Source organism: Phascolarctos cinereus, unplaced genomic scaffold (assembly GCF_003287225.1).
Source record: "Phascolarctos cinereus isolate Bilbo 61053 unplaced genomic scaffold, phaCin_HiC Scaffold_2;HRSCAF=192, whole genome shotgun sequence".
Classification (NCBI taxonomy): Eukaryota; Metazoa; Chordata; class Mammalia; order Diprotodontia; family Phascolarctidae; genus Phascolarctos; species Phascolarctos cinereus.
In genome coordinates this window covers 225,375,452-225,398,140 of record NW_027555625.1, presented here as the reverse complement: position 1 = coordinate 225,398,140, position 22,689 = coordinate 225,375,452, and the positions used below count along the sequence as shown (strand labels likewise).

Here is a 22,689-nt window from a genome sequence, read left to right as displayed (position 1 = left end):
ACATTTCCATAATAGTCATGTTGCAAAAGAAAACATAGATAAAGAAACAAAACAAAACCCTCAAGAAAAATAAAGTAAAAAAAGTATGCTTTAATCTGTATAGAATATAGAATTTTAGCCCTGGAAAGGACCCTCACCTTCTACTCAGTTTATATTCTCAAGTCCCACAGGTAGGGGCAAAGTCAGGATTTTAAACCAGGTCTCCTAACTCTCAGTCAACTGAATTCAAAGACTCTCTAGAAATATTGACGAAAAATTCCAAATCCATAGCTCTTTCCACTATACCACACTGTCTCCTAGATTTAGTGTCCCACTTTTCTGAGTCTTATTGGGGTGGGATCACAGAATGGCTCACACTTCCTTCATGCTTAGACACCATCCTTCACTGTTGGGGTGGTTTATATATGTGCTCACGGATGTAGAACTAGAAGAGACTTTAAAGCCATTTAATGTTTTAATATCAGTGGTTTGGGAGCTGGGGCCCATCCAGCAGGCAGACATTCCCAAAGATACTAAAACCTGCCTTCATCATCCACTGCCTGGTTTAAGTCCACATTCCAGTTTTCCTTGATGAACCAGCCTTTTGGGCACTTCATGTTTTCTCTAGCTTGCACAGGCTGTCCAATCTGCAGAAAGGATGAATAGGGAGAGAGTGAACTGAGGAATTTAGGGGAATGGCAATCCAGGATTCCACCCATCTCCAACATGCCTAGCTACTTTACTCTATTTCATCCACACTGTAGTAATCCCTGCTTTGTATCTTCTACCTAGCTTTAGTTATCCTATTTCTGTTTAAGGATACCACTCATACTTACTATATCAGTGTTTGGGATGGCAGCTGGAGCCCAACTTTCCCAAATCTTCCGGGTCTGGTTTTCGTACACTTCCTCCAGTATTTGGTTTTGGTTGATGTGTGTGTCTAGAAGGAATCTGGAGGGAAGAGATTGACAGGACAGAAACCTGTACTCATACCTGTCTCACCAGCCTGTCCAACCTCTCCCCTGTCCTTTAGCCCCATACAATGTCCTCACTGAATTTTCTCAGACGTAACTAAGGAGGAGGGACCCAGGGTGCTTTCTCCCCAAAGCCTCATGGTACTTCACCATCCTATGCTATGCAACATGACCCTTGCCCAGCCTGGGGCTGCCATGTGGGGCCTGTTACCATTGGACACTTCTCAGAGACTGACTTTTCCCTCTGTGCCTTTGAGAACTGGGCCAAGAGATGGGCCTCCTTCTCCAGATGAGATTGTCCGTAGTCACAATTTTCATGGCCCTCCCACCCCCACTGGACTATCCTCTTTAGTACCATCCCCATTTCTACCCCCACCACTGGTTTTGCCCCAGGTAAAAGAATTTCTAATTATAGCTTTGTGTCCTGACTAGACAAGGCCAGGTCTATCCCTAGCTTCAGTGGCGGGGTGGTTGTCTCATGGCCATCCTTTCCACCTCACTAATTACATATTGGTATTTCTCTTCATCTTCCACTAGAGCACAGTATAATAGCCACATCCCCACCCATAGTGGGTAACAGAAGGGTCTGAATAAGAGGTTGGGCAGGATATATATTCATGGACATTGATATATATATATCCATGGACATTAACTCAGCCCGTCTTACTCCCACTGTCCTCCCCGTCCCATCCTCTGCCAGATTCACCTTGTCCGGGGTTCCACAAACCAGCTCCCCTGCCAGCGCCATCCTTGGGGCACTCGGAAGTTCTCCTTGGGGAGAGTCTGGTGTCCAGTGACATCAGAGAAGTTGGGATAGTTTTTCAGTCCCTCTGGTCCCCACTTGCCCTGGTACATGGCTTGGTTCTCATACTGAGAGAGGTAATAAGGCACATAACCAGATAAATATGAGATGAGGTTATAGAATAATGTCCTTAGAGCTGGAATGGATGGACCACAGAGGCCATCTAGTCTAATGCCTCTCCCTGCCTCCCAGCCATTTTACAGATGAGGAAACCAGGACCCAGAAAGATGAAATAGCTTGCTCAAAGGTAAACAGATAACATAACAAAGCTATAGTGTTCAAATCCAGATCCTCTGATTTAAAATACAGTACCCTTACCATTATACCACACTAACCCCATCACACTATGCTTAACAACAATAGTAACTAACATTGTCAGAACACTTTAAGGTATATAAAGAGCTTTATATGTATTTGGGAGCTTTACCCACCCAATTTCCCTTCTGGTTGCAGAGTGAAGGCAGGCAGAAACCGGAGCCTAGATTAGGAGGTGCCCTAGATGAACCAAGAGTTTGAGACAGAGGACATATGCCAGATTGCAAGTTGACCAGTGGTGAGTAGGTGGTGAGGCCGGGAAGGCAAAGAGTATAAAAGTCTCTTTTTGGAGATTTAAGGGGAGGAGAGAGATAAGTAAGCTCAAGGCGATGGTGAGGCCAAGGGAAGGATCCCTTTGAGTAGAAAGGAGTCATGAGTATCAGGGGAAGTGACTCTATAGTTTGAATCAAAGGAAAGGCGGGATTTCATGAAAAGGAAGGAGGAATGCTTTGGAGGTAGAGCATGGGCTGGTGAGGAGAGCCAAGGCTGGGAATAGTGGGGTCAGGGAGTAAGTAGTGGGGGCCTAAAGCAGTGAGGTCAGGGCAGAGACCAGTTAGAACATACAGAAGCCTTGAAGTATACCATCAGTGAATCAATTGGAGAGGGTGACATTGGTGTAGAAGATAGGGAGCCAGCCTTGGAGTCTCTAAGTCTCTAAGATTCTAAGTTGTAGAGCATTTCTGGAGAGTTCCCTCTATAGATTCACAGGCCAAATCCACTCCCCTTAAAAAAAATCTGTTTAGGAAATAATTGGATAGGTGAGGCAGAAGAGGGGAAATGGCTTTGCACCATACCTCTTCATGTTTTATCCCTTTGTCTGAGGGAGGGAGTGCCTTCCCTCGGCCTCAAGTCCCCAAGGACCTCCTGCCTCATCCTATTCATGACTCCTTATTCTCTGAGGAAGGTACCTCCATCTGGACTTTAGTTTCCTCATCTATAAAATGATCTCTAGGTTCCCCTCCAAAAATTCTTCGAGTTAAAACAAGTCCTTTCTTGGGCACCTCATCCTCCCAGGCTTCTCTTACATTCTTTCTCCCTCTCTCCCCAACTTCTCCTCCCCCTTTCCCAGTCCCATCACCCTATGACTATGACTCCCAGCCAGGCTTCTTACTGTGGTTGAATAGAAGACGAAATCATGATAGCTAGTCTTTGCCAGGTCACTGCTGTCCAAGACATTGCCTAGCCACATGCACACCCGGAGTTGGGCTGCCTTCATTCCCTTCTGCTCTTGAGCCTCCAGTAAGGTCTTTGGTTCTTGATGTTTGGAGTGCTGAGCCAGAGATAAGATCCCTCTCATAACAGGTAGTGAAGCAAGAGTGTAACACCTGGAATGAGTCTAGCTTTCTCCTCCCCTAATGGCTTCTAAGCCTGGCCTACCCTTGTCCCAGGCCACTAGGACCTAGTGATATTAACTTGAAGGCAGTTGAATCCAAGAAGGCCTTTGAAGCTCTCCCTGGAGTATGGTCAGTTGGGATAATTACTTTGCCCTGGACTTTGCACATGGTAGGGAACCAAAATGCAGTGGAGAACCAGGCAAATGGGCAGTGAGGGAGGGAGCTGGTCAAGGAGAAGTAGATGGTGACTCTATTTACCTGTACTTGAAAAAACTCCAAACCCTAACCAATGAATATACACAGAATCATCCTATAGTCAGCACTGCCCTTTACATTGGGGCTCATTGCCTAGGAACATCCTCCTCTATAGGCACTATGTTCTTCTTGTGACTTCTTTCCACCTTAGGAAGTGCACCCTCCCCATCTTAATGTTCATTTTTTTGTTTTTTTTTTGTTTTTAGACAATTGGGGTTAAGTGACTTGCCCAGGGTCACACAGCTAGTAAGTGTCAAGTGTTTGAACTCAGGTCCTCCTGACTTCAGGGCTGGTGCTCTATGTACTGCGCCACCTAGCTGCCCCCATTTTTTTTTAAATAAATTTTTATTGACCTCTTTTATATTCCTTCTGTATCCCTTCTCCTTACCCTTCCCAGAGAGTGATCTTATATAAATTTTTTTTAAAGAGGAAGAGGAAAAAACCCCCCAGCAAAACCATCAATACTATAATAGCTAATATTTCTATAACTCTTTAAGATTTGTAAAGCACTTTGCAAGTATCATATTGTTTTATCGTTACAACATCCCTAGAAGGTGTGTGCTATTGTTATTTCTGTTTTTACAGATGGAGAAACAGAAAGACAGTTTAAGAGACTTGACAAGAGTTACTGAGCTAATAAATGTCTGAGATTGCATTTTGAACCCAGGTGTTCCTGATTTTAGGTCCAGGGCTCTATCGACTCTGCCACCTAGCTGCCTCCTCCAAAAAAAAAACCCTCTAAAAATATGGTGATAAGAGAATTTATGAACTCTGATTGAAGCATATGTTTTTCACTTTATTTTTCTTGCTTTTTTCCCCCATAACGTGGCTAAGGTGGAAATATATTTTGCATGAATTCATATGTATAATGAGTATTGTATTTCTTGCCTTCTCCATAGGTGGGGGAACTGGTGGAGTGAGAGAGAATAAAATAAAAATTAAAAAAAAACAGTGATATATGAAGTGTTTCAATAAAATAAAAATTAAAAACTGTGTGTGTGTTTGTGTGTGTGTGTGTAAAGTGTGTTTCACACCCTATATTAAATTTTTAAAAATATGTACATGTATATATATATATATACACACATATATATATAGACACACACACACACTCGCACGTATAGTGATATATGGAGTGTTCCATTCCCCACACCTTCATCTTCACAAAGGAAGGGGGGAAATGTCTTCTCCTTTCTCCTCTTTGGGCCCAAGCTTGTTCTTTGTAATTTTGCAACATTATTGATATTTATTTTAATCTGCTTTTGACTACATATAGAGGCAGTAGAATATAGGGGATAGAGTGTGCTAGACTTGGGAGGGAGGAAGATGTGAATTCAAATTCTCCCTTCTTGTACCACCTACCTGGCACAACTGTTGTGATTGAGCATCTGCATGAGATCAAAAGACTACTATTAACATAGGGCTGGAAGGGACCTCAGGGCCAGTTAGTCCAACCTTTTTCTTTTATAGACGAGGAAACTGAGGCCCAGTGAGTTTATGGAATATACACCAAGGTCATTCAGATGGTGGCATTAGAGGCTGGATTTGAAACCCAGGTCCTCTGACTTCAGAGCCAGCTTTCTCTGCCCACCAGAGCATGCTGCTTCCTCAAAGAGACTGCATACAAAGTGCTTTGCAAACTTTGGAGCCTGTATAAATGCCAGTGCTTATTAAGGTATGAGATAGCTTGGTGTGGGTGGAGTCCTGGATTTGGGGTCAGAGGGCCTGGATTCAAATTCTACCTTTCCCACTTACTACCTGTGCAATCTTTGGCAAGTCATTTCCTCTTTCTGGGCCTCACTTTCCTCATCTGTAAACTGAGAGTATTGAACTTAATGACCTCCAAGGTCTTTTCCAGCTTGAAATCTGTTGTCCTCATCTTCTGACATATTAGCTGTATGACCTTGGACAAGTCACTTCCCTCTTTTAGGCCTCAGTTTCCTTAACTGTAAAATGAGGGATGACTTTGAGATCCTTTCTAGCTCTAAATCTTTAATTTTCGAATTCCCTGAAATTTACTGTGTCATCTTGGACAAATCAATTAAACTCTACACGTCTCAAGCGTCCCTAGGATTTATTTATTAAGAGATTGACTTGTCCAATCTGTTGAAGGGAGTTGCCCATACTGAGGAAATCACAGATCCTTTGAGTATATTCACCTGTCTACTTAATAATAACAGGGAGAGGGGCTCACAGACTGAGATTGGCTCTCAGCCCAACTCCTATATACTTCCAGGGGCCAGCTGGGCTGAGAGCATGCAGGGGTGCTGTGAATCTTTTTTCCTTTTTTTTTTTTTCAGGCAATTGGGATTAAGTGACTTGCCGGATTTGAACTCATGTCCTCCTGACTTCAGGGCCAGCACTCTATCCACTGAGCCACCTAGCTAGCTGCCTTGGGTGCTGTGAATCATCGTAATTAACAGAAGTGGATTCAGTGTTAAATCTGGAGTCAGGAAAACCTGAGTTCAAATCTGGTCTCAAATACTTCCTAGCTTCATGACCCTGGGCAAGTCACTTCGCCTTAACTTCCTCACCTATAAAATGGGGATAAAAATTGTACCTACTTCCCAGGGTTGTTCTTAGGATAAAATGAGATAAAAATATTATCTCTATATTTACTATATATATCTATATAGTAAAGTGCCTTGCAAACCTTAAAGCATTATATGAATGCTAATTTTTATTATTATTATTATCCCATGGGCCCTACCATTCGCTGCACTTCTTTACCCCAGGTCTCTGGGGGAAGGGGCCAAAGCCCTTCTCACCTGCATGAAGAGGGTCTGAACCTTCCCGCAGAACTTGCCACAGTAGAGGGCCCCAGCCTGGGAGAACAGGATGGAATGGGCCGGTACCCGGACGTAGGCAACCCGCTGCTCTTTGCACAGGATCCAAATCACCACGTCAGGGATGCCAGACTGAGGCTGATGTGGGCAAGTGAGAAGGGGCGGAAGAATAGAAACAGGCAGAGAGGAATTGGGGAGAAGATGTAAGACACTCAGAGGAGACTAGGCCTCTTGCTCCCCAGGGTCTGTACTTTTCCTCAGCTTAAGTTGTCCTTTGTACCCCCATTTTCTAGCACAGTATTTACACATAGTAAACACTAATGAAGAATACCATACCACTACTAGACCTTTACCCCCAAAGAAATCAAAGAAAGGGGAAAGAGATCTAAGTACATGTACAGATGTATTTATAATAGCTCTTTTTAAGCTAGCTAAATATTGGTTAATATCATTTAATATTAATAATATGAAATAAATAATAAAATTAAATAATAAAATATTATTTAAGATAACCAAATATTGGAAACTAAGGGAATGTCCCATTGGGCAATGGCTAAACAAAATTGAGGTATATGAATGTAATGGGATGTCATTGTGCCGTAAGAAATGATGAAATGGACAATTTCAGAGGAAACCAGGAAGGACCTTTATGAGTGGATTCAGAGGATAGTGAGAACTAAGAGAATAATCCCATACAGTGATAACAATATTAAAGAGAAAAACAACTTTGAAAGACATTAGAACTCTGATCCAATGCAGTGATCAATTTCAAGTCCACAGGAAGATGAAACATGTCATACCTCCTAGTAGAGAGGTTATGGATTGGAAATGTAGAGACAGCCATATATTGTTGAACATGGCTAATATAGGAGTCTGTTTTGCTGCACTATGTATTGAGAGGTTTGTTTTTCTTTTCAAAATTTGGTCAGTGTAAAGGAGAGTAAATGGAATAGCAGGTTAATACATTTTTTAAATGTTTGGAAATTTTAAATTTTAAATAATAATGATAATATTTAAATAATCAAAATTAAAATTAAATTTAAATAATAATAAATTTTAAAATAAAATTTTAAAATGCAGTAGAAAAAGTATTAGTTCTGTAGTTAGAGGATCTGGGTTCAAATTCCCTTCCATCTCTATGGACTTTGGGCACGTCCTCTCCCTTCCCTGGACCTCAATTTCCTCCTATAAAGTGAAGGAGTTGGATTAAATGTTCTCAAAAGCCCCTTCTAGCTCCATGTGTAATACCTGATATTGTGAAATGGCTTGTTGAGTGAATGAATGTACCTCTTTTTAAGGACTCTTCTGTGAGACTCCATGGGACAAGAAAGGGGCCCACAGTGTTGAGGGGCCTAGCAGGTAACCCCCCCCCCCCACCAATGAATGAGAGAGGATGACATGACAGATGTCCCACCTCTGGGAGCACTGCGTTGAGCCGATACAACCAGCTCTCAGCTGTGGGCAGCATTTCCATGGGTTGATGCTCGCTGTTCATGGCCTCCTCTGCCAATTCTTCAAGGACCAGTTGTCGAAGTTTCCATAAATTCTGGTCCAAGATCGTGGCATGGGGTTGGTCTTTCACATTGGGCAGAGGCCATCTGGGGTAGGGACAGGAGTAGGAAGAAGCTGGTACTACTGCCTGTCACTTGACATTCACACCCATTCATTCTTTCTCTCTCCCCTCCATGCAACATGCCCCTTTCACAAAAGTTGGAAGTTTATCTAAAAGTTTATTTCTGGATCATACAACCTGACTTTCAAAACACTCTGAATCATAAATCTATAGCTGGGAGGGACTTAAAGATGTTTTTGTGTCTCTAGAGTCTTTTTATTTTTATTTTTTCTCTAATAAACTTATTATTTAAAAGATTTTTTAAAAAAAATTTTGAGTTCCAAATTCTTTCCCTCCCTTCAGTTGCCTACTCATTGAGAAGGCAAGCAATATGATATCAATTATACATGTGACATTATGCAAAACATTTTTTGGGAGGGATGTTAGAGGCCATCTAGTTCAACCCATTCATTTAACAAGTAGAACCCAAGGTAACATAGGCAAGAAGTGATAGAGCCAGGATTCAGACCCAGGCTCCATGAAGTCGCCTCCACTGTGCTGCCTCATGCCATCTCCTACCTGCCCTGGGCCAAACCAAAGCTCCAGCCTCTTGTGTGCTGAAGAGCAAGCTGGTCCTTCTCCTTAACAAAGCCAATCCTTCTACCTTTGCCATCTCCTCCTGCCTTCCCTATCAGACTGTTCCTTGTTATCATCCCTGTTCTCTCCCTAGTCTTTAGTCTCTCTATATATTCCCTGGTTCCTTTGCTGTGGTTTACAAATGTGCTTGTCTTCTCCCAGTCTTTTTAAAAAAACCTCAACATCTCTATCAGCTACCATCCTATCTCTCTCTTCCTCTTCCTACTGAACTTTTTCAAAAAAATAATTAATTAATTTTTGGTTTTCAACATTCACTTCCATAAGATTTCGAATTTTAAATTTTCTCCCTCTTCCTGTCCTCCCCCTCCCCAACACAGCGTGCAGTCTGATATGGGTTCTACTTATACATCCATATTAAGCACATTTTCACATTAGTCATGATGTATTGAGGAATTAGAACTAATGGAAGAAACCATGAGAAAGAAGAAATAATCAAATAGTATGTTTCCATCTTCATTCAGACTCCGTAGTTCTTTCTCTGGTTGTAGACAGCATTTTCCATTGTGAGTCTTTTGGAGTTGTCTTAGATCCTTGCATTGCTGAGAAGAGCCAAGTCAATCAAGGTCAGTCATGGAACAATGTGGCTGTTACTGTGTACAGTGTTCTTCTGGTTCTGCTCATTTCACTCAGCATCAGTTCATATAAGTCTTTCCAGGTTTTTCTGAAGTCCACTTGCTCATCATTTCTTATAGCACCATGACATTCATATACCACAGCTTGTTCAGCCATTCCCCAATTGATGGGCATCCCCTCAATTTCTAATTCTTTGCCACCACAAAAAAGAGCTGCTATAAATATTTTTGTACATTTGTCCTTTTCCCATTTTTATGATCTCTTTGGGATACAGACCTAGAAATGGTATTGCTTGGTTAAAGGGTATGCAGTTTTATAGCCTTTGGGCATAATTCCAAATTGCTCTCCAGAATGGTTGGATCACTTCACAAGTCCACCAGCAATGCATTAGTGTTCCCGTTTTCCCACATCTTCAACATTTATAATTTTCTTGTTTTGCCATGTTAGCCAGTCTGATAGGTGTGATGGGTACTTTAGAGTTGTTTTGATTTGCATTTCTTTAATCAGTGATTTAGAGCATTTTTTCATATGACTAGCTTTAATTTTTTCCTCTGAAAACCACCTATTCATACCCTTTGACCATTTACCAATTGGGGAATGACTTGTATTCTTATAAATTCAACTCAGTTCTCTATGTATTTTAGAAATGAGGTATTTATCAGAGACACTGGCTGTAAAAATTGTTTCCTAGTTTTCTGCTTCCCTTCTATCTTGGATACGTTGGCTTTGTTTGTGCAAACCCCTTTTAATGTAATGTAATCAAAGTCATTCCTTTGCATTTCAGAATATTCTCTATCTCTTGTTTGGTCATAAATTCTTCCCTTCTCCACAGATCTGATAGGGAAACTATTCCTTGCTCTCCTAGTTTGCTTATAGTATCACCTGACTGAATTTCTTTAAAAAGGTGTCAACACTGGGTGCCTCCCTCTACTTTCTCTTCTCTTATTCTCCTCTACAACCTAGCTTCTGGTCTAATTATTCAACTAAAAAATGCTCTCTCCAAAGTTAATCAATCATCTCTTAATTGTCACATTTGATGGTGTTTTCTTAGTCCTCATCTCTCTCTCGCCTTTTCTGAAGCCTTGAACACTGTTGACCACCTTCCTCCTGGGCACTCTCTACTTTCTGGGTTTTTGTGACATTGCTGTCTCTTGGGTCTCCTCCTACCTAGCTGACTGTTTCTTCTCAGTTTTCTGTTCAGAGCCCATCTCTCTCTCTGGGATTTTAGTTGGTACTTAAAGCCAGGGAGGTCAGTAAGTGGAGTTGAGGGAGAACATTCTAGGCATGAGGGACAGCCAGAGAAAATGAGTGGAGTTGAGAGAGAAGTGTCTTGTTTGTGGAACCAGCCAGGAGGCCAATCTGTCACTGTATTGAAGAGATGTGTTGGAGAGTAAAGTGTAACAAGACTGGAAAGGCAGGAGAGGGTTAGGTTACAAAGGGCTTTGAATGCCAGAGTGGTTTTATTTACTCCTGGAGGCAAGCTTCCAAGGCTCAATTATCCTCTCTATGTAGCTAATTCTCAGTTCTCTTTATCTGGCTGTAGTCTTTCTCCAGAGCTGTAGTCCCAAATCACCAGCTGCCTACTGGACATTTCAAACTGGATGGTCCATAGACATCTCAAACTTAGCATGTCCAAAATAGAGCACATGACCTTTTCTCTGAAATCCACCCCAATTCTGAACTTCCCTGTTAGTCACGGGCAATACCATTCTCAGTCACCCAGGATTGCAGCCTTTGTGTCATCAATTCCTCACTCTCACCGATCCCGTATAAACTAGGCAGTTGCCAAACATTCCATTCTCTACAAGGCTTCTTGGTTACTTCCCTTTTTCACAAAGTCACTACCTTTATTTCCTCTTGCTTTGACTATTGTAATCATCTCCTATCTATACCTATCTGTCCCTCAAATCTATTCCTCCTCCAATCCACATGTCACACAGCTGCCAAAGGAATCTTCCTTGAGGACAGATCTGACTGCACTACTCCCCTACTCAATAAACTCCAGTAGCTACTTGTGACCTCTATGGTAAAATATAAATTCTGGTTTGGCATTTGAAAGTCCTCATACCCTGTCCCATTCTTATCTTTCCAGTCTTCTTTCATATTACTCCCTTCCATTCACAATCCATCCATACTGGCTGACATTTTGTTCCTCAGATACAACAATTCTTTCCTATCTCCATGTTTTTGCACTGTCTGTACCTCATTCCTGGTGATGCTTTGAGGTATTTATCTTATTCATGTAGATGTTGTCTCTCCATTAGAATGAAAGTTCCATGATAGCAGGCACTGTTTGTATCCCCAGGGCTTAGCCCAGGGCCCAACATATAATAAAGGTTTAATAAATACTTGTTGAAATTGCAAAAGACTCATTTCCAAAAAAAAAAAAATGCTATCCACATCCAGAGAAAGAACTATGGAGACTGGGTGCAGATCGAAGCATGCTATTTTCTTTTTTGCTTTTTCTTTCTTGTGGTTTTTCCCTTTTGTTCTGATTCTTCTTTCACAACATAACTAATGTGGAAATATGTTTAATATGATTGTACATGTATAACCTATATCAGATTCCATGCCATCTTGGGGATGGGGGGAAATTTAGAACTCAAAATCTTATAAAAGTGAATGTTGAAAACTGAAACTAAATAAATCATTTTTGGGGGGGGGTTAGGCAATGGGGTTAAGTGACTTGCCCAGGGTCACACAGCTAGTAAGTGTTATGTGTCTGAGGCCAAATTTGGACTCAGGTCCTCCTGAATCCAGGGCCGGTGCTGTATCCACTGCACCACCTAGCTGCCCCCAATCTTTTTTTTTTTAAATGAAAGAAAAAGGGGAGGGGAGGGAGGGAGGGAGAAAAATCTGGAACTCAAAATATTGTAAAAATGAATGCTAAAATTTATCTTGACATACAATGGGGAAAAAATAAAATACTATTAAAATAAATAAGTAAATACTTGTGATTGATTGATTGTCTTGGAGTCTAGCCTCCTGATTAACTTCAACTCAGTCTGGCTCTGGCATATTCCTCTTGCCCCAAACACATTACTACATTAGCTCCTAGACTCATTCATAGCCCAGTCCAACTCAACACTCTAGATCTTCCCCCAAAGCCCTACACTTCTAGCTCATTCTTCCCAGTCCCCTCCTCACACCCCCTCCTCAACCTCCACCCTCCTCTCCTACTTGCAGTCTTCCAACAGCTCCTGCAGCAGTTTCTTCCACAGTCTATGAAACATTGGGTTCTTAGGGTTCCGGATTGACTTCAGGGCCTCCAGGTTGGATTTCTGCCCCAGAGAGAGAGAAATGGATTCAAGTTGGTAACTAAGCCATTGCCAAACTACAGAGTTAGCTTGTACCCAGAACATTCTCAGCAAGGGTCTGGGAATCCTCAGGTTCCTAAGAATCCCAGTGGGGACCTCAAGACTCCAGGCTAGGGCCTTATGAGACCATACATCCCAAACCTTGCATGGGTAGAACTTCTCCCCTACTCTCTCTCTCAGCATAGGCAAACGTAGAATGTAAATTCTTTGACGTCAGAGACTACCTCTTTTCATCTTTGTACTCAGGGCCCCTAGCACAGTATTTGACCCATAGTAAGGGGGCAGCTAGATGGTGCAGTGGATAGAGCACCAGGCCAGGAGTCAGGAAAACCTGAATTCAAATCCAGCCTTAGACACTTACTAGCTGTGTGACCCTGTGCAAGTCACTTAATCCTGTTTGTCTCAGTTCCTCATCTGTAAAATGGGCATATACCGGAGAAGAAAATGGCAAATCACCTCAGTTGCCTTTGCCAAGAAAACCCATGGACAAAGTTCATGGAGTCACATAGAGTTGGACATGATTGAACAACAACAACAAGGTGCTTGATAAATGCTCATTGAATTGAATTGGGCAGCAGGAATTGTAGCTAGGAATGATAATAGCTAATATTTATATAGTACTTTAAAGTTTACACAGCACTTTGCATACATCATCACATTTGATCCTCACGTTAACCTGTGAGATAGGTACCACAGGCATTTTTATCCTCATTTTACAGGTGAAAAAAACCTGAGGCTCAGTGGTTCTCCATCAACAGGCAGCTAATAAATGCCAAGGGCAGGATTTGAACCCAGGATGCTCTCCTATCCAAGTGCATCCCTTTTCCTAAGCATTCTACAGCCCTTGCTATTCCTCATATATGATATCCCATGCTTCTGCCCTGACTGTTTCCCATGGTTGAAATGCTCACCTCTGCACCTCCAACTCTTGGAATCATTTGTTTCCTTCAAGAATAAACTTGTGTCCACTTTTGCAGGATGACTTACCTGGTCTCTCCAGCTACTACCGCCTTCCCTTTTAAGGTTTTCTGGTTTTTACTTTGTAAATGTTACTACATATACCTATTGTACACCTATAGCCTCTCCCATTAGAATGTAAGTTCCTTGAGGGCAGGCACTGTTTTAATTTTGTCTTTGTATACCCACTGCTTATTTAGCACTGTGCCTGGCCCACAGGAAGAATTTAGTAAATGCTTATTGATTGATAAATTTAACCCAAATTGTTCAGGTAGAAGGCAATGTGGTATAATGGATAGGGGGCTGGATGGTGTCATGGTGACTTACACTTCAATCCTGTCTCTGATACATTGATTATGTGACTGTGCGCAAGTCACTTAACCTTTCTGAGCCTCAGTTTCCTCATTTGTAAAATGAAGATTATCATCACACCTGTCTTGCTGGGTTGTTACGAGAATCAAATGAGGCAATGAACATAAAATGTTTTGCAACCCTTGAAACGTCACATAAAAATTGTCTTTATTACTATTCTGCTTCTCAACAAGTCAACTGACACGTTGAGCTCAGAAGCTCCTTGCCAGAGCGTTTAGTCACGAAGAGAAGGTTATTTCTTCTGGGGGGACAGGCCAGTGATTGTTTTTTTTGGTCATGTTCTCTTATCGTATCTCTCATGGACTTCCCTGCCTCCATCCCACACCACGTTCTCAGCCAAGGCACTCACCAGCCGGTCCCGAGTCACATGTAAGATGTTGAGGGAATTCATCCGGTAGCTGACATCCTCCCAGGAAGAGGTGAGAGTCACTACTGGCATGGAATTATGCCAGGGCAGGTAGTGGTAGGAAGTACCTGGGGCACAAATATATAGAAATGGAGGAATTCAGTATCAGTTCCCCCTCACTGATCCATCATAGCATTTGGGGACTATTTGATATTTGCTAATTAAAGCAGCTCAAATAAGATAATATATGTGCATATATAAGATAAATATAGCACTTTGCAAGCCTTAAAGTGTTATGTAAATGTTAGTAATTAATAATGACATTACTAATAGTAATAATAGCAGTCAGATCATTATGTTTAACAATAATAATGATATAAAACGAGAGAGGCAGCTCGGCATGGTGGACAGGAAGTCAGCCTTGGCATCGGGAAGACTTGGGTTCAAGTCTTGCCTCTGACACATACCAACTAAGTGACCATGGAGCAAGTTAGTTAGGCTGAGTATCAGGAGGTTCTCCAAGACTTATCTAATAGGTTCAAACTCAGCAAATTCAGCTCAAGGAATATTCATTTACATTGTAGGCAGGTTGAGCTCTATAGAGGAGGGGAGAATACTGTGACTAAGGCAATTATTGATCTCTGTCATGTTTGACCGTTTCAACACATTTTCAGTGTTAATAATGATAGCTGATAGTTATGAAGTGCTTACTATGTGCCAGGCACTGTGCTAAGTGCTCTACAGTTATTATCTCATTTGAGACAGCATCTCTGTGAGGTGGGTATAATGATCCCCATTTTACAGACAAGGAAACTGAGGCAAATAATGGTTAAGTGACTTGCCCAGGGTCACACAGCTAGTGGCTGAGGCTGGATTTGAACTCTGGCCTTCCTGACTCTAAGCTCAGTGGTCCATCTCCTGAAACACTTAGCTGCTGAGGTGTGCTAGCTAGGCATTAACATTGATATGCCAGAGTCTGTATAGGATAATACAAACCCTGGCAGAAATCTGGAGAGTGAATGAGGCCGATGGCTTTTGACCTCTCTAGTCTCACTGATTTTTGAGGCCTGTAGGTTCAGGCCTGTGACTTCAGCTACAACCTCTATATAAATATAAATAACTATATAAGTATATAACTGTATGTAAAACTATGTAACAACTATAACTATATGTGACTATAACTATATAATTATGTAACTGTATAGAACTACACAACTATAATGATGAACTATATAACAAGTATAACTATATAATTATATAACTATGTAACTATATAACTATATAACAATTATATAACAGCTATAACTATATAACAACTGCAACTATATAACTATATGATGACTATAACTACATAATTATGTAACTGTATATAACTATATAACTATATACATATACATATACATACACACATATACATAAAACTCCCAAATCTCTTATTTCCAGTCTAGAACTCTCTCTTGATCTTCAGAATGTAGTGGCATAGAAAGGGCTCTGAATTGGGGTCAGAGGGATTGAGTTCAAATGTTAGACCTGTTATTTGCATCTGCGTAGTACAGTGGATGAGAGTGCTGAGCCTGGAGTTAAAATCCAGCCTCAGGCACTTATTGGCTGTGTGACCCTAGGCACATCATTTGCCCTCTATCTCAGCTTCCTCAACTATAAAATGGGATAATAATAGCACCTACCTCCCAATATTGTTGTGAGGATCAAATGAGATATTCATATAGTGCTTTAGCATAGTGCCTAGCACATAGTAGGCACTATATAGAGTTTATTTTTCCCCCTTCCATTCTGATAGATCCTCCACAAAGCCATCTAAGTAATTTTCCTAAAGCACAGGTCTGATCATGTCACTCTCCTATTCAATATACTCCAGTGACTTTCTATTGCTTTAAAGATAAAGATAAATATAATATATAATAAAATAAATATAAAATATAAAAGATGAAATATAAACTCCTCTATTTAGCAGTTATACATTGCTCCCCTTCCTACATTCTATAGCCCTGCCTAAGTTCCTTACACATGACACTGTTATCCCCTGCCTCCATGCATTTTCACTGGCTGTCCCACATGGAATGTGGCACCTGGAATGCCCTCCCCCTCGCTTCTGCATCTTAGAATCCCTTGTTTCCTTCAAGACCCAGCTCACTCGTGGGGAACCTGTGGCCTTCTAGGTTCTTGGGTATGGCCTTTTGACTGAGTCCAAGTTTTACAGAAAAAATCCTCTTATTAAGGGAAATTGTTCTGTGAAGTTTGGATTCAGCCAAAGGGCCATGCTTGAGGACCTGGAGGGCCACGTGTGGCCTCGAGGCTGAAGGTTCCCCAACTCTGACCCAGCTGAAACACTTCTTCATGAAACCTTTCCTGATTCCCTCTTCTCTTACTTCTGCGCTTTTAAAAGTTGCCTTTTATTTTTCCTTCTATTTATTTTTTATATTCTATATATACTTATGTGTTTATTGTTCTTCTCTCACTCCATAGAATGTGAGCTCCTCAAGGGCAGATACTATATTTTGTTTTTTGCTTTTGTATCCTCAGCGTCTAGCACAGTGCCTGGCATGTTGTGTTGTTTTGGTCACGTCTGACTCTTTGTAAACCCATGTGGGGTTTTCTTGGCAAAGACACTGGAGTGGTTTGCCTTTTACTTCCCCAGCTCATTATACAGGTGAGGAAACTGAGGCAAAGTTAAGTGACTTGCCCAGGGTCACATGGCTAGTATGTGTTTGAGGCTGGATTTGCACTCAGGAAGATGAGTCTTCCTGATTCCAGGCATGGTGCTCTATCCACTGTGCCACTTGCCTGGCACCTAGTAGGTGCTTAATAAACACTTATTGTTAGTTAATTTTTATCTTTGGCCTTCCCTCTCCCTTAATTCTCATATCCAATGGAACCTGTCTACCACCAAAATGTCTCTCACAACTCTTTTCTCATCTTTATTATCACTGTCATTATTGATCAATCCCTTTTCTTGCTTCCACAAGTCCAAAGGTGAAAAGAGGTTGGTCCATGAGTCACAGTTTGTCCCCTCCAACAGTCCAGATGTCGGGACAAAACCCCTGAGGGAAGTGGTCTAATGAAGATGCTAGGAGACATCGGCCCAAAGACCAATAGGTATCCATCTCCAGTATTCTGGCCTCCTTGATAACCCCTGTAGAAGGCATCTACATCTATTTTAAAAAGGTAATGATAAATATTGGAGAATTTGTGAGTCAAAAAGGAATGAGATGCCTGGGGTTTTTTAGCTCCTGGATTGGGGGGGGGAAGGTTGGAGACACATTTATAACTCATAGGAGAAGGAATGGATGTAGAGGATGCACAGGAAATAGATGAGAACAAATAGGAATGAAAAGAGTAGTGAAGAGGAGCTAGGGAGGAGTTTGGGAAGCATATCCAAGGTACCAAGTGGAAGATGAGTTAGTGAGACCAGGGAAGGTGGAAGAGTGGAACATTTAGGACACAGTCAAAGGAACAGGAGAGAATGGGTCTTGGCTACTCACCATCAGATACTGCTTGGTTGTACTGGATGGTAGAGGCCAGCGGCTTATAATTCAGGTACGTTTTGTTACCATAGTGGCCCATGGTGACCTCAAAGTGAACCTGGTCCTTAAAGGCAGGCATCATGGTAGAGGAGAGGAAGATGACACACAGTCCATACTTTTGTCGGTACAGTTCACTCTGGTTAATGAAATACCCCCCGACACACACACCTCAAATCAGATAAGCAAGGGAATAGACAAGGCTGTAAGGGGAAGGGAAGCAGAGAGGCAAGGATGAGAGGCCCAGGGAGAGTTCCTGGGGTGTGGTTTGTCTCCCACAGGAGAGATCCTGGTCTCTCTTTAGGGTATCCTAAAACACTGCTTCCATCATGTGTTTCCTTTCCTCAAAAGCCTACAATGGCTCCCTATTACCAAATGGATTAAACACAGACAGATTCTTTTGTCTCTTGTTCAATTTCCTATTCACCTCTCACCTAAATGATCAAAATAGCATCCTAATTGGTCCCCTTGTCTCCAGTCTCTCCCTTCTTGAATCCTTACTCCACCTCACAGCTGCCCTCCCCTGCTCAAAAATCTCCAGTGATTCACTATTAATTCAGAATCAAATACAAACTCACCTCCTGGGCATTTAAAACACTTTACTAGATCCAAATCTACCTTTACAGACTTCTTATATATCACTCACCTCCATATACTCTATGGTCTTAACCAAACTAAGTATATTTGCTGTTCTGGGGGATGACCTTCAGGCCACTCTATTTACACAACTGTTCCCATAACTGAAATGCACTCTCGTGTATCTCTGGCACTTAGAATCCCTACTATCGAAAGGGATTGATTCAAAGCTCACCTCAAGGGCTAACTGCTACATGAAGCTTTTCCTAGGGGTGGGTAGGTGGGGCAAGGAACTAGCAGCTGAGGAAATCTGGAAATTTCTTCTGTAGAAGGTGGTGCTTTATCTGAGTTTTAAAGGAGGGCTAGGAATTCTAAGAGCTAAAGGTCAGAAGAAGAACATTCTAGGTATGGAGAACAGCCAGTACAAAGGCAGGAGACAACAGTCACCTCTATGAAGGCAGCAGTAGTCGTAGGGAGAATAACTTCTCTTTTCATATCTTGTATTTCAGTGACCAATTCCATTAAGACTCTACCTCGATAAGTTAAATCTTCCTCAGTTGAGTCAAGATGGGAGAACTAGGACAGGGAGGGGACAAGAGAGAAGTGAGGTGTGAAGAGAATATAGAAGGCTATAAAAAACAAAACAAGAAATAAAAACTCCCTTAGTACAGGCTCAGTGTTCCAATTATTTCTTACCCCAGGCTGATTTAAGAAATGCACAGTGTAGTTGATTCCCCACCCCAAGAAGGGAATTTCTGGACCCTAGTAGTCACAGGACAGAGCCTTCATTTGTCTCTCCATCTACCACTTCAGTAGATAACACAGCTTCTAACACCAGAATGCTGGCAATGGAGATGTACTGGGATGTTTCTGCAGCTCCCAGTGTTTCTTACTGGTGGTCTGCATGATGGTCACTCCCCTCCCATAGTTCTCAGAAGTCGAAATGAAGGACTCACAAGCTCTTCTTCAACGAAGCTTGGGGATAATGCTTTGTCTCCCCCATGAAGAATGAGATAGCTAGGGCCAAAGCAGGGCAGGAAGCCTGAGGATGCTGCTGAGAGCAAGGGGAGAGGTGCAGCCATTAGACTGGGTAGGGGGGTTGGGGGAGAGGAGGACTGCCAGGGAGCTAGGAAAGTAGAAGGGTCTACCCTGATTACCTTTAGAGAGAGCTCCCACCGAAGAGAGATGTGTGATGTTCAGACTGGCTATCCCAATCACTTTATTGTCTTCTTTTTTGTTCCTGTGAATGAACATAGCTCCAGCTGAGCTCTGACAGGCTCTCATCTCTTCACCTCTATTACTTCATCCTGGGTGAACTTCAATCTTGAATTCATTCATTCATTTACACATTTGATTCATGCATTCACTGATTTACACATTCATTCACACAGTTGATAAGTAACTATTATGTACCAGACACTGTGCTAGGTGCTGGGGGTAAAAAGAGGAAAATCTGCCCTCAGGGAGCTTACATTCTATTGGGGACCAGGGAGAGAAGCAACCTATATACAGATGAGTAAATTTCAAAAATACACAAGATAAACCCAAGGTCACTTTGGGGGTGGGGGTGGGGAGCACTACCCACTGAAAGAATCAAGATTACTGTCATGTAGGAGGTGGCATGTAAACTGGGACCTGAAGGAGACTAGGGATTCTAAGAGGCAGAGATGAGGGTGCAGAGTGTTTCAGATGTGGGCAAAAGCACTGAAGTGGGAGATGGCAAATAGGTCATTGTGGCTGTACTACAGGTACTTACCAGTCAAGAACCCTCAGCTTGATATGGTTGGTCAAGCAGGGCAGCTGCAATAAGGTAGAAGGAGTGGTGGGTAAGATGCCCAGATTTCCGGGATTCCCAATCCCCTGGGGTGCCTTGGTGAACCAACTAATACTAAGGACAGTATATTTAGTTCAAATAAATTAGATTCAAACATTAAGCACCTATTGTGTTGCAGAGTACTGCACTAGGCACTGATGGAGATATAGTTTAGATATAACACGGTCCCTGCCCTCATGAAGCTTTGTGCCCTGGACTGCCTTGGGAGGCAGTGAGTTCCTCTCTTTTCTGAGGTCTTCAAAAGATGGAGGGCCATTTGGCTATGTTAAAGAGAGAATTCTTTATCAGACATGTGTTCAACTAAATGGCTGCTGAGGTCCCTTCCAATCCTATAGTTCTGTGGTCCTAGGACATAGGCCAGGCTTTACAAAGGTCCAATGGTTCAACTCCTAATGTTGCTTATGGTGTGCAAAGCAACAGCCTTAATTTGTAATTTGGGTGCCTTCCTCCTCTTGTACTGTTAGTTTCATTTCTTCCTGCTTACATTGCACCACTGATGTCTTCCCCTCTGCCTACAAGCTTTCATAGGTCTTCCCATTCTAAAAATAACTTCTTCCAATCCTGCTAGCTTTTTAAGTTCTTATATCTCTTCCTCTAGAAGGGATAATCTAATTGTTATTTCCATTTCTTCACCAACCTGTCGCCCCTCAACTCCATGTAGTCTAGCTTTCATACTCATCCCACCCTTGAAATATCCCTTTCCAAGATCACCAGTAACATTATCACCAAATCCAATGGCCTTTTCTCAATCCTCATTCTAAGATACTCTTTAATGGAATTTCATGATTCTCTTCTTATCTAAGAATTCCTTCTCTGTTCCAATCATTGCCTTGTTTTCTTTTCTCCATCCCCTTAATGAGATTGAGCTGAATGAGCCCAAGGGGCTCTGATTTAGCTAAACTTTGTAGTGAGCACAGTGGTCTGTACACAGTAGAGCCTTAATAAATTACTTGCTAAATTTCATTTGGATTGAAGTAAGCACATGAGGCCTCTGAATCCCCAAAATATGTTATAAAGATCACACAAGAGCCTGTCAGGCTCTTTCTTAGGACCATTTGTTCTTATCCTAGAGATATTCTAACAAATTTGATTTTCTAGTCCATCCAGCAGATGGAAACAGTGAATTAGAGTGAGGCTTATGAAATGTAGAATTAAAAACATTTACAAAAGCAAGAAGTGGTAGCTGACAGGGAAGAACGCTGAGAAATTCTAAAGAACACACTCAAGAACTCACAGATTGAAGCATCATGGGGCCAACTGAGTCTTGGGCCTATCATCCTGCCCCATCTTGTACTTGGAGGGTTATCACTGTGTGACCATGACTACTAATATTCATAAGGTAGGCCTTGAGTGACCAAAAAACAGGCAAGCTTATGTTGAGATCATTTTGTTTTAGGAAGTCAAAAGAGTATTTAAAATATCTTAAGGACTTCCAACAAAAATGGTTTTAAGAAGAGAAAGTTTAAAGGGATGAGCTTTAGTTATTTGCCAAAAAACCAGAATAATTCCTTCATGACAGTAAGGTCTCACTCTCGAATTTTTTCTTTCAGAGTCCCCCATCTCTGCCCTTATTGCCCCCCTTCTCCCTCTGAGGCCCGTGTGAAGGAAGAGCCAGCTGCTAAGTATCTCTTCTGGTTCCCTGTGTGTGTGGAGTAGGGAGAGGGAAAGGGAGGAGCAAGATGCTTTACCTGAACAGAGAAGGTCAGAGTCTGGTCCCACCTGGGTGTCTCTGTATGGAGCTTCGGGCTAGTTTTGAGCTGGGGAATATTCAGTAATACAGTTAGTTGTTGTGGCAATTTCATCCTCCTGCTATGGGTTACTAATCAGTTTACTCCCTTTCCTCAATTCCCCTCCCAGCCTGCCACTGACTGGTTCAAGGAACCTTCCTTTTCTCAGCCTCTTGATGTATTTGTCTCTCTTTTAGGCTAGGCTCGAGTATCCCTATTAGGATCCTAGATTATCCCCAAAGGGCAGCAGGTGGTTAAGTATGCTGGGCCTGGAGTCCAGGAAGACTCATCTTCCTGTCAGATCTGGCTCGAGTATCCCTATTAGGATCCTAGATTATCCCCAAAGGGCAGCAGGTGGTTAAGTATGCTGGGCCTGGAGTCCAGGAAGACTCATCTTCCTGTCAAATCTGGCCTCAGACACTAGCTGTGTGACCCTGGGCAAGTCACTTAGCCCTATTTGCCTCAGTTTCCTCATTTGTAAAATGAGCTGGAGAAGGAAATGGCAAACCACTCCGGTATCTTTGCCAAGAAAACCTCCAATGGGGTCAGGAAGAGTCAGACATAACAGAAATGACTGAGCAACAATCCAATTTAGAGAGGTTAAGTGACTTGCCCGAGGTCATTCAGGTTTGAAGCAGGAATGCAGATCTCATGACTCCAAATCCAGAGCTCTTTTCACTGTATCATGCCACTTCTTAATAGGTATGGGGAGAGTGGTCCTGGCTATTCTAACTAACAAGACTGAGGGGAAGCCAGTGTGGTGAAGTCCCATGAGGTGATGATGGTGATGATTG

The 22,689-nt window shown here is 42.1% G+C and overlaps 1 protein-coding gene across 1 annotated transcript in view; it reads right to left on the bottom strand.

Annotated features, from left to right (window-relative positions):
- FER1L5 (fer-1 like family member 5) overlaps positions 1-22,689 on the bottom strand; it is a 62,801-nt gene that overhangs the window by 16,164 nt on the left and 23,948 nt on the right. Inside the window, exons 14-27 of the mRNA XM_078149158.1 lie at positions 21,857-21,925; positions 20,091-20,134; positions 19,492-19,574; positions 19,291-19,388; positions 18,782-18,910; positions 17,720-17,897; positions 14,223-14,347; positions 12,408-12,508; positions 7,860-8,043; positions 6,428-6,583; positions 3,182-3,340; positions 1,660-1,823; positions 816-930; positions 524-626 (exon numbers count right to left, since the gene is read on the bottom strand). Coding sequence (XP_078005284.1) covers positions 524-626; positions 816-930; positions 1,660-1,823; positions 3,182-3,340; positions 6,428-6,583; positions 7,860-8,043; positions 12,408-12,508; positions 14,223-14,347; positions 17,720-17,897; positions 18,782-18,910; positions 19,291-19,388; positions 19,492-19,574; positions 20,091-20,134; positions 21,857-21,925 — 1,708 coding nt within the window. The remainder of the gene's footprint in view (positions 1-523; positions 627-815; positions 931-1,659; positions 1,824-3,181; positions 3,341-6,427; positions 6,584-7,859; positions 8,044-12,407; positions 12,509-14,222; positions 14,348-17,719; positions 17,898-18,781; positions 18,911-19,290; positions 19,389-19,491; positions 19,575-20,090; positions 20,135-21,856; positions 21,926-22,689) is intronic.